This window comes from Phoxinus phoxinus (assembly GCF_949152265.1).
Source record: "Phoxinus phoxinus genome assembly, chromosome: 15".
NCBI lineage: Eukaryota > Metazoa > Chordata > Actinopteri > Cypriniformes > Leuciscidae > Phoxinus > Phoxinus phoxinus.
The window spans coordinates 16,201,250-16,217,789 of NC_136890.1; the positions used below are offsets into that span (position 1 = coordinate 16,201,250).

At 36.5% G+C, this 16,540-nt stretch overlaps 3 protein-coding genes across 4 annotated transcripts; 1 reads left to right on the forward strand and 2 right to left on the reverse strand.

Moving 5' to 3' along the window:
• Positions 1–512: 512 nt before the first annotated feature.
• Positions 513–2,420, reverse strand: LOC307011614 (H-2 class II histocompatibility antigen, A-U alpha chain-like). The gene is made up of 4 exons (XM_079637501.1): positions 2,307–2,420; positions 1,618–1,866; positions 1,244–1,525; positions 513–1,167 (listed from the first exon to the last, which is right to left on the reverse strand). The coding sequence occupies exons 1-4, from the start codon at positions 2,365–2,367 to the stop codon at positions 1,040–1,042; spliced, it is 720 nt and encodes a 239-aa protein (XP_079493627.1). The 5' UTR covers positions 2,368–2,420; the 3' UTR covers positions 513–1,039.
• Positions 2,421–4,013: 1,593 nt separating this feature from the next.
• On the forward strand, positions 4,014–5,715 carry LOC307011615 (uncharacterized protein). Its single transcript, XM_079637502.1, has 3 exons — positions 4,014–4,412; positions 4,491–4,814; positions 4,896–5,715. The coding sequence occupies exons 1-3, from the start codon at positions 4,095–4,097 to the stop codon at positions 5,211–5,213; spliced, it is 960 nt and encodes a 319-aa protein (XP_079493628.1). The 5' UTR covers positions 4,014–4,094; the 3' UTR covers positions 5,214–5,715.
• A 6,665-nt stretch (positions 5,716–12,380) lies between these two features.
• Positions 12,381–16,540, reverse strand: LOC307011714 (major histocompatibility complex class I-related gene protein-like). 2 transcript variants are annotated; one of them, XM_079637697.1, is made up of 8 exons: positions 16,318–16,540; positions 15,770–16,024; positions 15,294–15,569; positions 14,910–15,200; positions 14,643–14,774; positions 13,109–13,144; positions 12,931–12,985; positions 12,381–12,807 (listed from the first exon to the last, which is right to left on the reverse strand). In XM_079637697.1, exons 1-8 carry the CDS (start codon positions 16,364–16,366, stop codon positions 12,801–12,803), a joined length of 1,101 nt encoding a protein of 366 aa, XP_079493823.1. In that variant the 5' UTR covers positions 16,367–16,540; the 3' UTR covers positions 12,381–12,800. The 2 variants fall into 2 exon arrangements, with proteins under 2 accessions (XP_079493823.1, XP_079493824.1); XM_079637698.1 differs by having other exon boundaries at positions 16,446–16,497.

Here is a 16,540-nt window from a genome sequence, read left to right on the forward strand (position 1 = left end):
TTCACTTCGAAAAAATATAGCCCAGCCCTATTGAAAGCAATTCATTATTTTATTAAAGTGTACTGTTTGCAGATGCTATTACTGGCTCTCATATTAAAAGTAAAATGTACCCGATTAGGTGAATTAAAATGCAGCCTTATTAATGAGCAAAATGTTCGGAAGTTAAACGCACTATTTACACGTGGCTGGGAGCAGGTGTAGATTTCTTTAGTACCAACTAACATTTGGAAAATACGAACATTTTAATGAATCCGAAAATTTACGCCAGAACCACTTTACACACGATTTACACAAAAATTTGTTCTGCTCGTGTTTCATGAATGAGACCCAGTGCGTGCTATAGGCTAGAGACGCATTTTCATGAGATCAGGCTGTGCCACCTGTCTCTAGTTTCCTTTGTTAGCCCTGTGTATTCAAGCCCTGTGTTTAAGTTCCTTCTGGTCTTTTCCCGTTGACCACTGTTTGCTCTTGTGATCTCTGCGTGTTTTGTTTAATATTGTTTGTATATTTTTGGAATACTCCTTCCATCTTCATCAGCCACACATAACATCAACATTTTATTTTATTTTATATATATATATTTTTAATTAATTTCCACTTTTATTTGAGAAAAACAAATCAATATTTGGATTTAAAAAAACATATGATCGAACATATCTGTCAAGAGTCCTTTAAGGCTAATGCATACTCAAATTGTAACCTACTTAGTGTGATTCATTTTGAAGGAATGAATGAGTAGTTTCTCACGGCCCATGATGCAGCTGCTATATATAGAATTTAAAAGCCACCACACTAAATGCAACAGTAGAATATTATTTCACGTCTTATGAAGACTGTTTTAGCTGTTGTATAACACCTCCTCTGCTGTGAATATACAACATAGAGCCCTGGAAACATAAAATCAAAGCATGTCTCACTTGCAAAATCAGTGCAAAGGGCATTTACAGTAACATTAAATTAAAAAAATTCCTTCAGCACACATGTACCTTTACATGAGAACCAAAACAAAAGAATATCTACAGGTCTCAGTATTATTGTCTCAGCATTGATTGCAGCTGTTTCCTTTGGCAATGAAAAAGACTCCAGTGACCAAACCCAGCAGCCCAATAGCCAGACCAACTCCACAGAACACTGATGGACCGATGCTGGCCTCCTTTATCTCTACATCTGCACAGATACAAACATTTGTGACATTCATCATGTGATTCTAAAAGTATTAGATGTGAATAATAAATACATATACCCCATGTTCTGGTTTGAGGTTGTTGAAGGGCTTTGTGCTCCACAGAACAGCTGTAAATGTCTCCTTCCTCTGGAATGAAGCTCAGTTGAGAAAATACATTAAGTGTCCCATCTTTGTTGGAGTAATATCTGCTGACAGTTGATCCATCTGTCACATTCACATTATTCTTGGTCCATGAAACTTTGACAGGTGGAGGGAAGAATCCAGTCACATGACAGATCAGGGCATTCTTGACATTCAACTGTGCATCACTTTTGGGATAAATTGAGCTCCAGGGGGATTCTGATGAAACAGACACAACCAATCCTAATATGGAATTTCAAACATTTCAATAAAACATTTTTGTTGTTGTTTATGTCCGTTTTATGTCTTACCAAGTGGTACAGATGAATTGGCATACACGTTTTTAAGCACACCTGCAAGATTTTTGCAAATAGACACACCCTTTTTTGCATCCGCATACAGTGGCGGAAGCTCAATTTGGCCAACAAAGTCAGGTAATGTGATGATTTCTTTTTGCTCTTTGAAGTCTACATGTGCCACATGTTCATCATCAAATTCGACAATGAAATCTTCTTGATCTAAATCACCACATGCTTCAATCAGCCCAAAGTCATGATAACCTAAAATATTAAATCAGATTATTATTATTGGGAATATAATCATATTTATAAATACATGTACACTGTAAAGAAATACATTTTGAATTACACATTGCATTAGGTTATGTTTTGGTTAGCGGAAATTTCCGTAAAATTACTGGATAATGTCCTGGCAGGAAATTACCAGTACATTTTCTGTTTTTATTTTTTACAGTATAGACAGATATAATTATATTGAGATAAGTTACAATACTTTTAAATGGATATACTTTTGAAACTATTACAGGAGGTGTATATTTTTTTGGAATAGTATCAGCTAAAAACATACAGTTATTAAGATACTAAACAGGTGGTACAAAACAAAGAGCAAATTTTGTTTTTACTCCTTTTTACATGTTACAAGATTTGTTGAGGAACAAAAGTCTACGTTTGTCGCAGCAATTGAATGGTTTTATACTTACTTTGGGCATTAATGTAAACAACACAGACACCGATGACTATAATTCTTAAGAATCCTTCCATTTCAGTAAGTCAGTAAGAGGATGTAGAATGTGCTGCTCAAATAGAATGTCAGCAACTTTTCATGAGAAACAGCACCACCTTCTCTTTAAGCATTTTTTTTTTTTTTACATCATCCTATTGGTTGTGTGTCAGTGACATAATAGTCTCTATGGGAAGTATGTCCTGAGCAGTGCTGCAAGAAAGAACAAAGCCTAAGGAAGTTTAACTGTACTTACTTATACGTAAGATTGTTTGTTGACCACTGGATGGTAGCCCACTGCTGGATAACACAAGCAAAAACCATAACCATAAACATCATGAAATAAGGGAGTTCTCTCTCTTTTTACTTACGTCAATGCATTAGGGGATATTTTTAGAGAATAACAAAGGCATTATGGTTGTAGATGTATTGTTAACAACAAATTAATGAAAAATGAACATTAAAATATTTTAATCATTCAAATCTAAACGGGCATTCTCTGAGAACTTCATTAACTATAATTGAATGATCCGCAACTTATTTTTAATCAGCCTGAAATTTGTTTGCATCACAGAAATGATTATTGTTTTTATTTTTTTGACAGGTAGGTTAGGGAATAAGGCTGCGTTTACACTGGCACACAAAATCCGATATTTTACTCACATCTGACACAGATCAGAATTCGTTGAACATGTGTAGCCAAAACCAAAATCCACGATAAAAAAAAAAAAAAAAAAAATTGGCTGAAAAGGATTAACAGCACATAAACCAGTCCAGCATGTTTACAGAGGAATGACAAGAGCGTGTTTATCAGTGTTAAAGAATGGTGAGCCAACCAAGGAAGAACCAAGAATTAAAGAGCAATGTCAGGGTTCTGTTACTTCTGTCTATTTCTTGGTTTGTGACAGAGCCCTGACACTCCTGTTTTGTCTTGTCTGTGAGCCTTGTTTCATGTGCTTTCATGTCTTGTGCTGTGTAGCACACAGCTTGTGTTTTACACATTTGGGACAGGGCCTAACATTAGTGTAGATGTCGTAAAGAGTACATCAGGTGTTATAAAAGTGTTCCCGGTTCCTTCCGACTGACCTAGTTTATAGATTAATGTAGGCCTACACAGACAGAGAAAAGCACAATATTAAGGTAAAATGCTTTTTTTTTTTGTTAATTCAACAAGAAAAAGTGATTCTTAAAAGCTTTAAGCACCAACTGCCTTTTTACTTGTGCAATTACACAAAACAGAACAATATAAGCTTAAAATCATTTTTAAAACATGAAAAGTTTGGAGTCAGACCATTTCATTTTAAGAATGTTAAACTTTCCCATTAATATTAACAATTGTATGAAGTATGCTTTATCTGTCTCAATCCCATGATCATTGAAATGTATCATTATGTCAAATCCACTCAGCTGTAGCCTACTTTTATGAGGAGTGCTGAGATGGTTTTGGAACACGCATCGCCAGGTGGGCTATGGGAGATGGAATGAGATGGAGCATCAAACAATACTAGGTAAGGATAAATAGGTGAGAAAGAGACAAAGAAAAAAAAAAAAAATAATAAGGAAAATCTGATCATAAGAAATCATGACTGCATAACAGCATGCAAGAATGCAACGCGCCAAAAAACTAAAGAAGAAGAAGAAAATGCGTTTTGCCTAGTTTGTCCACAAGGTGGCAACAAGTGCCCCAGGATCGTTGATAAATAGGGTAACGTTAGTCGAAGAAAAAATAAATAAACAGAAGAGACAGAAACCCTTGCAAATTACAACAATGGAAAATTATGAGGACGAGATATTGTGCGAGGAGGTCCGAAAGTACCCGCATTTGTACAACTCTAGCCTACAAGACTATAAAGATGGGCATATGGCTTGTAACTCGTGGCGTGAGATTGCCCATGCGCTTGGCAAGGACGAAATACTCTGTCGGCAGAGGTGGAAATATCTTCGCGACAGATATGTCAAAGCTGCAAAGATGCTAACGCAAAAGAGCGGCGATGCTGAGGGTAACGTTACAAAAACAATGCCGCGGATTGTGGTTATGCTCGGCTGGCTCTCGCAATTCATCAAGCACTACACCGGTAATAAACTGGTAAGTCAAGCAAATGTGCTGTGTTCAAGCTATGCAGAACGTACCGTGCATTTCTGACCTTCTTTGTTATTATTTCAGAACGAGTTTAGATACTTGGATGAGATATTGTGCGAGGAGGTCAGAAAGTACCCGCATTTGTACAACTCGAGCCTAAGAGACTATAAAGATGCGCATGAAGCTTGTAACTCGTGGCGAGAGATTGCCCAGGCGCTTGGCAAGGACGAAACATTCTGTCGACAGAGGTGGAAATATCTTCGCGACAGATATGTCAAAGCTGCAAAGATGCTGAAGAGAAAGAGCGGTGATGCGGGGGGTAAAAGACTACCTCCGATTGTGTTTTTGCTCGGCTGGCTCTCGGAATTCATTAAACACAGAGAGACAGACTCCAACGTTGAAAAACTGGTAAGCAAATGTGTTGTGTTTTTGTTATGTTACGCTGACGGTACTGTATATTTCTGACCTTCTTTGTTGTTATTATTTCAGAACGAGTTTAGTTATGGTTCTTCTGACTCTCTGGACACCCTGAAGCTGGAGTGTGTGGCCTCAGACCTGTCTGACAACACCATGGAGCAGAATCAGAAGAACGACCAGTTCACACAGGTGCAAGAATCAGTTGTGGCCCGCTTAAGCAACTATGATGAAGAGAGAGGGTTTGACGACGAAGATATGTGTTTTGGGAAGATGGTGGGGAGGACGCTCTCCAAAATGACGACAAGGAACAAAGCCCATGCCCGTTTGGAGATCTCACAAGTGCTGTTCAAGTGGCAAATGGTGGAGTGCGACTCTGCAGTGCCCAAATGAACTGTAAAAAGACTACACTTTTTTTTCTCTCTCTCTCTCTCTCAAAAAACACACCACATAATACTTATTACCTGTACATATGTATATACGTTTGTTTTATAAATAGACCATGTGTCTTGTTTTAAAATAAAATAATTTTTCATTTAGACCTGGTTCTGGAGTCCCATCTGAGGTCTTGGAGTCTTTACTAGCGAGCTGTTGAGTTGAATCAGGTGTTTGATTAGGGAGATATCTGAGGGTACGTTTACATAACAACGATGTGCTTAAAATGGAAAAGCTTTTTCTTCGTTTTTTTGTGTACAGATGACTATGTTGTCAAAACAATACCCATTCACACGGATCTGCAAAGACACTAAAACTAAAAACGCTGCATTATTCATTGCCAGGCCAGTAGTTGGCGATGGCATTTTGTAAAGAAACACTATGTGCTGACTGAACACATAATATGCATGTGCCCTTTGAATCCAATTTTCAATTAAACATTTGTGCTTTCAGGCCCCCTAAACGCTGTTGTCTTGTAAAGGAACGGCCGTATCACATAAAAAGTTTTCAGTTTTTAGTTGAAAACGGTTTAGTGTAAATGGCCCCTAAAATGTGCAGTGTTTGGGAGAGGGGGATTAAGACTGGACGTCGGCTGCAGTTTACAACCAGAAGTAGGAAGTAGCCTACCTGCCTCTTATAACCAGTGGCAGCAAGGCAAATTATGACAAGAGATTATGAATAATACTCATAATTGTGTTTTTGAATGATTACACTTATTCAGATTACATTATAGAATATACTTTTTATATACTAAATATATATATATATATATATATATATATACATACATCATTCATTATTGCATATTATTTTATGAATAAAGATAGAAGTGTTTGAACAAACTCAAACTATAAGCTACTTAATATTTTTTGTAGGCTGGTAATCTGTAAAACTGGTAAGTGTGACTTTGTTAATTTTTTACAAAATAAAAGCATTTCAAAACAATCTACTTGATTAAACATTAAAGCACATTAGTGTGATAAACAGCTAAAAAAATTCCATATTTAGTTGAATATTGACTAATTTATTCACAAATAATGCTTTTTTCACTCCAATAATGAATCCAATATATGGTGGTGTGGTGATATAGCGAAATGAGAGATTTATAAATTTTTGACTGGGAACACAAAAGGTGTTACAGACAGGGTTTGCAACACTGCACAATGGTTATTATCAAACCTATCGAGACTTTTCGAACATCATATTTTCTTTACTGCGATCATAATATCTCTGTTTATTCATTTGAACTCTGCTGACAACTGGGGTACTCCCGGACCACGGTTGTTAGCAACTTAGTTAGACTACTGAAAGAAAAACATTATTGCATTAGTCACCTTGCTATCTAGGTATATAATCTGCATTACAATAATACAAAAGGATTTTTATTTTTTATTTTTTTAAGTATAAAATAATGCTTAAAATAAGAAGTACAGAGCCTGCATATCTCACTTTTTTAACAGTGAAAGAATGAATGATAAAATGTAAGTAGATAAACATTTAATATTTAACAACTGTTTTACGATATAAATGTTCAAGCACCGACGGTATCCAGTGATGCAAATGACTTGTTACTGAACTATCCCTTTTAGAGAAATCATCATTTCAGACTTTCTGATATAATGTGATTTCTCTCGAATGGTGTGATTTCTTTAAAAAAAAAAAAAAAACATCTGATCGATAACTTTGCTAATTTGATTTTTAAGATATAAAGATAAAGCAGTATACTAATATAACTCTGCCTGTAAATGAACAGAGTTTCTATTTGCTTTCTGTCACATGACCTTTTCCTTTGAACTGAGTTGATGCTAGTCTGGCTCTGAATTCAGAATGGGTTGCAAGTGTTTGTTGGCTCGGTGTAAGAATTTGTCAGGTTTGCACTGGTTCCCCCGTGATGCTGACAGAGCTAGATTGTGGCTGCAGGCGGTGGGTTGGCCATCAACTCCCGACACATCAAGATTGTTTGTGTGTAACAAGCATTTTTCACGGGAGAGCTTTTACAGACTTGAGGACTATGGCATCGCTCATGGAGGTAATCTCCGAAGAGAATACGCTGAACAAAGTCTCAAATACCTTTCCATCCCTACAGGGCAGCCAGTAAGTGTCTTAATAACCATGATCTTGTAAATCTTGCTGTCCTTTTGTGGTTTAAAGATTAATAAGAATAATCAGTTTGATTATTACAGTAATAATCATATGATCACTGACCTATTCGAATAAACAAGACATTTTTTTCTTTCAGTTTCACTTAAACTGTTGGCTGGAAATATTGGAATTCTGCCCAGTAGCTGAAGAAGGAAGTCTAAATATGGTCATTGGTGAGATGAATTTATCATGATGTCACAAACAGCAACGTTTCCGGGTTCTTCACACAGTCAGATGGATATTCATATGCACATTAGTTCTGTTCAACCATACGTGCAACATTCTTAGACTTGTTCATCATATTCGATCCTTGAGTGGAGGCCCTCCTGTCACGACCAACACTCTTTACCGTTCCAATACAATTCCATATTAGAATAAGGTTTGTGTGTGCTCTTTTACTGTTATATGATGGTCACACACACATCTTACGTAAGTAAATATAAAAAGAGGAGAGAGGAGAGAGTAAAAAAAAAAGAGTACTTTTACATGAATGAATAAAAATATGCCAATGTATCCATTGATTGTGTTCATCAAGTGAAAAGGTTTGTGAGGGGGGGGGAACCACAAGCAACATAACTTACCAGTTTTGGAAAGGTTGTTTTGAATTTATTACACCAGTGTGTAAGACTATGTTGTAGTGTGTGTGTGTTGTGAGGGCTTCTGTGTCCTGTCTGAGGGCAAAGTTCGTTTTTTTCTGCAAGAGTGAATGGTTTTGAGTGTAGAGCTTCATTTTGACCTGAAAATAGGATGTTTGGGGAATTGGGCGAGACGTTATGGATTTGTGTTTACTGTTTTGAGAATACGAGGCATAGTTTCAAGAAATGTGTTTAAGCAATCGAGAAAAACTGTAATAAATGTTATTATTAAGTGATAATATCCATATGTTTTAAAGTGAAGAATTAATTGTACAGGTTGTTTGTGAATTTGAAAAAAAAAAAATCTTAAAGAGTTATATTTTGTCAGAAATGTAATGGGTGGTTCATAAATTGTAGTGACATTTAGCAGATTTATCATTTATTATGATTTAATATTTATGCAATATTTATTAAAGCACATAAAATAGCTAGTTTGCTTTATAAATCAACTAATGGTTTGAAATAATCTGTCTGTGGTCAGAATCCTCATAAGAATCAGTTTACACATCTTAATGAGGCCTTAGTAAAAAATATATTCTTATTTGTGATATTCTTAATTCGTTTTTTGATCTGTCAGCTCTCCCATCATAGTTATGAATACACATATAATACATATTTGTAACATATAATAGATTTCTAAGTTAACGTTAATATGGAGTTATATAACATTTTCCAACATTAGACTGCTACTTTAATCTTTTGTACTCTACTATATCCTCATTTTTGTTTTCCTATTTTAGGAAGCAACAGGAATTCCAAGATTTTGAATGTCTTGTGTTCCTTATGTTTCATTTTAGCTTGTCGGATGTTTTCTAATGTGTACGTAAAAAGAAATTGAAATTAATAAAAGTTACCTTTATTTCAAGCTGTCTGTTTTCACTTGATATACTAAAAATAAGTTTATAACAGAAAGCAACAAAAGGTTTCATAAGTTTCTACTGTCAGAAAACTCCTGTGTCACAGTGATTTAATCAGTCTTTTTGTGCAGTCACTCTTTTTTCTGAGCAGTGTCTTATATAGAAGTGAACTCTCCATAAGAGCACTAGTTTGATGTTTTATTTTCTACAACTTTCCACAGTGTCTCATCAGAGACTCCAATAAGAGAGTCTGACATCTACATGAGACCATACTGTGTGTATATTTCTTCAGAATTTGTGTCCATCTGGGCTCATTTTTCATGTTGCATCTTGCACTGAAGCAGAAAAAGAGAAATACTTTGTTTCTCAGTTCAAAATATTACATTTAAAGTATAATGAGATGTAAATGGTATAATAATAATAATAATAATTTGTTACATTTATATAGCGCTTTTCTGAGACCTCAAAGCGCTTTACATAGAAGGGGGGGAATCTCCTCAACCACCACCAATGTGCAGCATCCACTTGGATGATGCGACGGCAGCCATATTGCGCCAGAATGCCCACCACACACCAGCTTACTGGTGGAGAGGAGACAGTGATGAAGCCAAAAAGTATATGGGGATGATTAGGAGGCCATGATGGACAGAGGCCACTGGACATATTTTTGCCAGGATGCCAGGGTATACTCTTTTTTGAAGGACATCCTGGGATTTTTAATGACCACAGAGAGTCAGGACCTCGGTTTAACGTCTCATCCGAAGGACGGCACTCTTTTGGCAGTATAGTGTCCCCGTCACTATACTGGGGTGTTAGGACCCACACAGACCACAGCTGGCCTCACTAACACCTCTACCAGCAGCAACCTGGTTTTCTCAGGAGTCTCCCATCCAGGTACTAACCAAGCTCAGCCCTGCTTAGCTTCAGTGGGCAACCGGTCTTGGGCTACAGAGTGATATGGCTGCTGGCTATAATGGTGTTGTTGAAATAAGTGTTGGAAACGTAAACAATCTACAATCGATATTTTATTTAATCACTTACTACTATAGCAGTATAATTATGGTCTGGTGACCTAATGAAGCAGTTACACAGTTATATCATAATAGAGTTCAGAGCATCACTCAACTACACTTAAGACTACACGTGGTGACCATGATTTATCTTTTTATTTAATATTTTGCTGTTGCTTTCCCACACTACTTGGATATCAGATTTGTTTTTGCCTTTCTATGTAACATTTACCAGCAGTATGCCTCTTCCTCCATATGATGAGTGCAGTTATGATGAGAACAGCCACACACACATCAACACCAACACACTGACTACAGACAGACTGGGGGATCCTGGGTCACATTCAGCCACATCTGAATTTGGGGTGAAATGGAAAAAAGAGAAAACAGAATAAAAAGAAGTCAGTGAGCTACAGACAGAGGAAGTCTTTGTTGTTCTTGTTATTAAACCTGGTGCCTTTACCATGAAGCCGTTTTAGGTAGCTAGACAATTATGTTTATAATAATAATTTCATGTGCACACACATGATCCATGAACTCGGGATCAAAGAGTTGACAGAGAAAGTTGATGATCAGCGTCATGGTATACCAACAAAGCCTGAATGAATTACTTTGGTTTTGATGCAACATTTTAATGCAAATATGATAAGTATATTCATGCAGAAACTTTTTTTAATTATGTCTTTCCTGTTGGCTCCATGACATTTTCATTTTCATTTCATTTTTTTCTGCATTAAAGACAAAAGCATCCCATGACTTCAGTAGACCTGGTTTATCATTACTCAGAAATTCACATCCCACAAGTCTCTGATGAACACCCGTAGATAAATGGAAAGAAATTGAATTAAGACTTATTGGTATTCACTGACTTACTGTATATAGTTGGACAGACACCATTTCCTGAGTTGGCTGATGTTGGATGATCTGCAAATAGCATATTATGACTCAATCACATGCAAAGTTGTCTATCGCTCTCACAGTGATTCACAGTACCATGATGAAGAGCAAAGTGATGATGGTGTTATATTTCATTATTTACACTGTAAACCTGAATAAGTTGGCAAAACTCAAAACATTTAAGGCAATCAATTGCCTCGAAATTTTTAAGTTATGAAATTCAAAGTTTAAGTAAGCAAACTAGCAGATTTTTATTCTGTACTTATACATTTTAATTACTCTTAACTTGAAATGTTTGAGTACACTAATTCATAGGATTAATTTAAAACTTTCATGTACTCTCAATGCGAACACTTTTATTAATATAAACTTAGCTACCTTTAACAAGCTAATTTGCTAACATATTAGCAATAGTATGTTAAACAGAAGCACTTGCTGCATGAGTGCAACGATGTTAAGGTTATATTTGCTCTCAAATCAAGCTCATGCACCACTTGTCACCATGATGGTAACTATTCTAAAACCAACATTAACATAAATTCTTCTAAATTAGCATAACAAAACATTAATCACTACTAAATCTCCCTCTTAACATTAATCTTGCACACACAAAAAAACCCCATTATATTACACTTAATTTAAGCATTTACTCTCCCTTTCGAGTGCCATCGGCAAAGCATGCTGGGAAATAGACATCCCAGCCGTTTCAGTTAAACTTAAGTTCGTCTAAATTAAAATAAATAATTTAATAAAACTCAAAACAATGAAACAGTTCAGTTTACTTAAAATATATCAGTTCTGTGAACTTGAAAGAAAAAGAAAGTGCTAAATACTCAAGTTAATTTGACTGAACTAATTAGTTTAATTTAAGTTTTTCATATTTAAACCAATTCATTATTTTGAGTGTTAGGGGGTTCATGCAACAGATTGATAATACTGCACAATACGTTAATAACAAATTACATAATTTTGAGTGTGTGTGTGTGTGTGTGTGTGTTTATGCATTTAAATTTTCCACATCATACAGTATGTCACAATAAGGAAGAAAAGATTATCGCAACTTCAATTTCATGCCGACTTTAGAAATCCATATATTAACTGACTTTCTATTCATGCAATATAATGCTGACTTTGGTCTACCAGCAGGTAGCCAATCACTGAAATTGGACTTAGGCTAAATCATTTTCTGGCAAAGTCAGAACACAATTGAATGTGACTTTGCTAAAGTGCCCAATGCAAGAATGCCAAGAGTCTCCGAGTACCCTGAATAACTTCTGACCAAGTATGATTCTACAAGCCTGCTTCTGCTCACTTTCCAATCTTTTAACTTGATCTACAGTAAAAGAACTGTGCCAGACTAAAACTGAATACCAGTTCAGGGTCTCGGACACCAAAATAAAATTACTGAAATATTTCAGTTAAAGCACTCTTATGATAACAATTACCAAATATAACACCAAATATTTTCCTCCACCCAAAATCTCTGTCAAAATAACAACAAAGTATGGAACAGTGATGATATCAAAAACTTTATACTTCTTCATAAAGTCTTCACATAACATACAGAAGTAGATGACTTTTATTCAACATGCCAAATATTTGTTTTATTAACATGTAAACAAAATGTCAAGTTCAGTGAATACATTTACTTACATGAATTCAACTAAATATTTTTTTTTTAAAGTCTATGAAACAGGGAGTAACCTAATAGAATAGAAATGACTAAGACTAAGAAATGCATCAAGAAAATGGGTATAAATAAACTTACCTATAAATGTACACTAAAGTGATATTGTGCAGCATAAAAACTAATGTGACAGAGAGATATTAGATAGTTTGTTCACTATATAAGCATCTTTAATCGGAGAACAAAACATACTCTGTGTCTTTGTTTATCCAGCCTTATTCTGGATGCATTTGTTTGAAATGTTGTTCCAGGATCAACAAAGATGTTGAACCATGTTGCACTTGGAGACATCATGTTCTGTGTGCCACTTAGAGTGTTTATTCACTGTTATGTAATACAGTCTGATGATTGTTCACCTTTCTGAAATCATCTCCGAGACTCTAAAAAGTCTGCAAACCCGATGAGACATTTGGAAGTCATACTGTATACTACTTTTGAATATAGTACCATCCAGGCTCATTTATCATGTTGCGTCTTTTACTGAAGCTGGAAAAAAAGATAGCTTCTCAGTTTAAAAGATTCATTTTTGAATTATTTGTTAAATGTCATGATATTAAATGTTAATAAAAAAAAAATTTGTTTGTAAGGATGTAAAGGTTTCTAAGTACAAAATAAAAAATAAAACAGATGTACTGAATCTGTGATGTCCTGGAATATGAACCTAAATGAGAATGTCACAGGTACACAAAGTTAGCGTAAAAAATACAGTGTGTCACTAAAATGGAATGATTCATTTTTTGGCTCAAAGTTCAATGCCAAGCGATATTTTATTTAACAGAAGTCCCCTTTCAAAGCCTACAGCGAACGGCCGATTTGGACATCCCTCTACTTCCTGCTTTAATGACGTCACTAGAACAGTTTTTTGACTAACCTCCGCCCACAGGAATACACAAAAAAGGGGGCGTGGTCTTGTTGCGCTCCTACATAGAAGAGGAAGAGTTGCGTTTGTAGAGTGTGTTTGTCACCATGTCGTCGAGACGCTGTTATTTTCAATCCCGGAGTCAAATCACCTTTGTTTGGCCTTCCCAGGGACGCTGTACTTAGAGATCAATGGTTTGCCTTTCCGGGCAACGTGCGCTAAGCTGCTGTCGAATCACAACACAGGAACAGCTGGCACAATCAGAACTTGTTACGTATTTTTGAAGGAGGGACTTCATAGAACAAGGAAGTCATCAGCCCGTTTTTAGGACAGTGAAAACAGCGGTATACAGATAAGTACATTTTGTGAAAAATACTGTGTTTTTTTACAAGCAAAACATGAAAACATGTTATATTGCACACTGTAAACACAATCAAAGCTGCAAAAACACAGGAAAAACGGGACCTTTAATATCCTGGAGCAGGCTGCTTTTCTCAAGATGACACCTTCATTATCTTACTACTCAGGGGCGGCGCTAGGGGTGGGCTAAGGGGGCTTAAGCCCCGAATGTTTTGTCAAAAGCCCCGAATCTTTTAGGTTTTAAAATAACTTCAACTTTGTTTAATTTCCTCTCAGTCTTTCTGACTGGAGCGGCAAAAAATGAAACAAAAGCTCTATTACCGTGCGTGGTGGCGGACGGTAATGCATCGCGCATCACTCAGCTTGTTTGCCAACTGCCAATAAAAACTAACGAAGAATATAAATCTTCTTCTTCGTCGTTGTCATCAGGGGCTGGCGGGCTATTGTATGTTACACCGGCGTCGTAGCGAGCTTATTGGCTAACCGGCTGAAGTTAATATGGACATAAAGTTTTTTATATGAAACACTAACAGTAAACCTCACCGGCCGGAGAGAGATTCAGAAGCAGTGTCAGACGAACCGCGGACAGAGCGTCTGGCGCGAGTTATTTCAATGTTTAAGTCAATGTGAAGACGCGTTTACGCGCGTCTGGAGGTCCTGCGGCACGAATAAGGCGTTTACTTAGCGCGGCGAATTCACCTCATTCGCGCGTCCAGTTTTTTTTGAGTAGGCCTAACTATCATAATTTTCCCAGATAGTGTATAGATTTTTAGGCATTCTATTATCTCAAACAGCCTGAAAAATAGTGCATTTAGCTGACGTAAATGGGAAAAAAATTCTCCCCGGGGAAGTATGCCCCCGGACCCCCCTAGGTTTGGGCTAAGGGGGTCCCGAATGTTTACATCGTCTGGCTCCGCTCCTGTTACTACTTAACATTTACCAGTAGCATGTGTCCTCTTCCTCCATATGATGAGTGCAGTTATGATGAGAACAGCCACACACATTAACACCAGCACACTGATAACTACAGACAGACTGAAGGAGTCCGGGTCACATTCAGCAACATCTGAAACTGTGGGGAGAAATGAAAACAAAATGTTTTAATCTGAAAACTTTTACAATGGTGGATGTATTAACTGTAGCTCTGACAGATTATCACCAGATTATTGACACTTATAAATTAATTTTTGTTGTGTTTTTTCTTTACCTAACGTAATGTCCAGTTTGTTGTCCAGATTGAGGTGCTTCATTGTACAGTTGTATTTATGTCCTTCACATAGTTCTTCATCGCTGATCACCAAACTCTTCCTCATCTGGTAAGTTCCGTCTCCGTTGGGCAGAATCTCTCCTCCTGTGATCTGGTCATCATCCACAGGCTGACCGTCTCTAAACAGGGTCAGGTGAATGTGACGGGGGTAAAAACCAGTGGCCAGACAGCTGATCTGAAGCCCTTGAGAGTCTGGGAGTTTCTTCCTCATGAGTCTCACTCTGGGTTTCACTACAGAGAAGAAAGGGGACAATACACAGTGTTATTGTTACAAAAAGCCACACCACACAGCTTTGTGTGTAAAGATCAGCTTGATTCTCTCACCTTTTCTCATCACATCGTTCTTTTTCATTTGTAGGTAACTCTGTAAAATTTTTATGCAAACAGGATGATATACATTCTTATATACAAATTTCATATGAATCATTTTTAAATGGTCCCATATTCTCCATGGTAATTCAATCCGAAAATTATTGTTCTCCACATTGAAAACCAACTCCTCTTTATTTTGTTGATCAAAAGCATCCCATGCATGCAGTAGACCTGGTTTATCATCGTTCAACAATTCACATCCAGCAAGTCTCTGATGAACATGTACACCTTTAAAAGGATGAAAACAAAGTCCAAAGTTATGACAACTGTTGCTACAAAAATTTTAATTAAAAATTTAATTTGTCATAAAATAATTTAGTTTGCCTAGTTTTTGCAAGCATACATAAATAAAGCAGATCATTATTAAAAATAGTCTATACCTTGCATTTGCTATTAAATTAAAATGTAGGGTAGGCTAATGTTCTCACCATCTGTGTGATTCAGGTGTTCCTTAAGATAAAATGCTCGAAATTTCATGTTATTGTATATGTCACGAAATATAACACCAGCATCACTTTTAACTTCATCGTGTGTTGAATCATTGTAAGTGCGATGAGCAGCTTGCCGTGTGATCGAGTCATAGTACATCACTTGAAGATCATCCAGCATAACCACAGCACTGAACTCAGGAAAGGGTGTCTGCCCGATTATATATGTTGCGAAAGCCATCAATGAGTGAGACCCTTTGGGGAAAAGACATTATTAGAACGTTTTCCACATTCTCAGCATGAGAATACATTGACTCGGCAATGTCTACAACAACGTTCGCTTGCACGTAGTTTCACTTTCGTAAAGTTTCAGCATACAATGGAAAAAAGAAACGCATCGTGCGACCAAGTTATTGTTATAAAATGTTTCTGAAAGTTTCCTAATATCAGTAGCCTACATTATGTAGCCTACAATTAGCGGTGTATTTTCTGAATCAAGCTGTACATCAAATAGTTAAATGCACAAGAATAGCCGCGATTTGACTTACCAGCTCTGATCGTTGTCAGACTTGACAGTAGATACACATAAATGAGCATTTTCCCTTCACTTTATGTATAGTAGTAGGCTAGTGTGTATTTTCTCAAAACTCTTCGAACCGTTATGGGCTAACGTTACCTGGCCAATGTTGCCAACTATTTTCAAAGGATATCAGCCAAAGCCTGTCCAAGAAGTCACTACATATTTGCATATGCATTACGTCATCACGTCGT

Bases quoted from the DNA above. Each gene is read 5' to 3' on its own strand.
- LOC307011614 (XM_079637501.1), bottom strand. From the start codon at position 2,367: ATGGAAGGATTCTTAAGAATTATAGTCATCGGTGTCTGTGTTGTTTAC. The intron at 1,526-1,617 runs GTAAGACATAAA...CTGTTTCATCAG, and splicing joins CAATTCATCTGTACCACTTG to AATCCCCCTGGAGCTCAATT. The intron at 1,168-1,243 runs GTATATGTATTT...GTATCTGTGCAG, and splicing joins ACCTCAAACCAGAACATGGG to ATGTAGAGATAAAGGAGGCC.
- LOC307011615 (XM_079637502.1), top strand. From the start codon at position 4,095: ATGGAAAATTATGAGGACGAGATATTGTGCGAGGAGGTCCGAAAGTAC. The intron at 4,413-4,490 runs GTAAGTCAAGCA...TTATTATTTCAG, and splicing joins ACTACACCGGTAATAAACTG to AACGAGTTTAGATACTTGGA. The intron at 4,815-4,895 runs GTAAGCAAATGT...TTATTATTTCAG, and splicing joins ACTCCAACGTTGAAAAACTG to AACGAGTTTAGTTATGGTTC.
- LOC307011714 (XM_079637697.1), bottom strand. From the start codon at position 16,366: ATGCTCATTTATGTGTATCTACTGTCAAGTCTGACAACGATCAGAGCT. The intron at 16,025-16,317 runs GTAAGTCAAATC...TTTTCCCCAAAG, and splicing joins TCTGACAACGATCAGAGCTG to GGTCTCACTCATTGATGGCT. The intron at 13,145-14,642 runs GTAAATGTTAAG...ATTCTCATTTAG, and splicing joins GAAGAGGACACATGCTACTG to GTTCATATTCCAGGACATCA.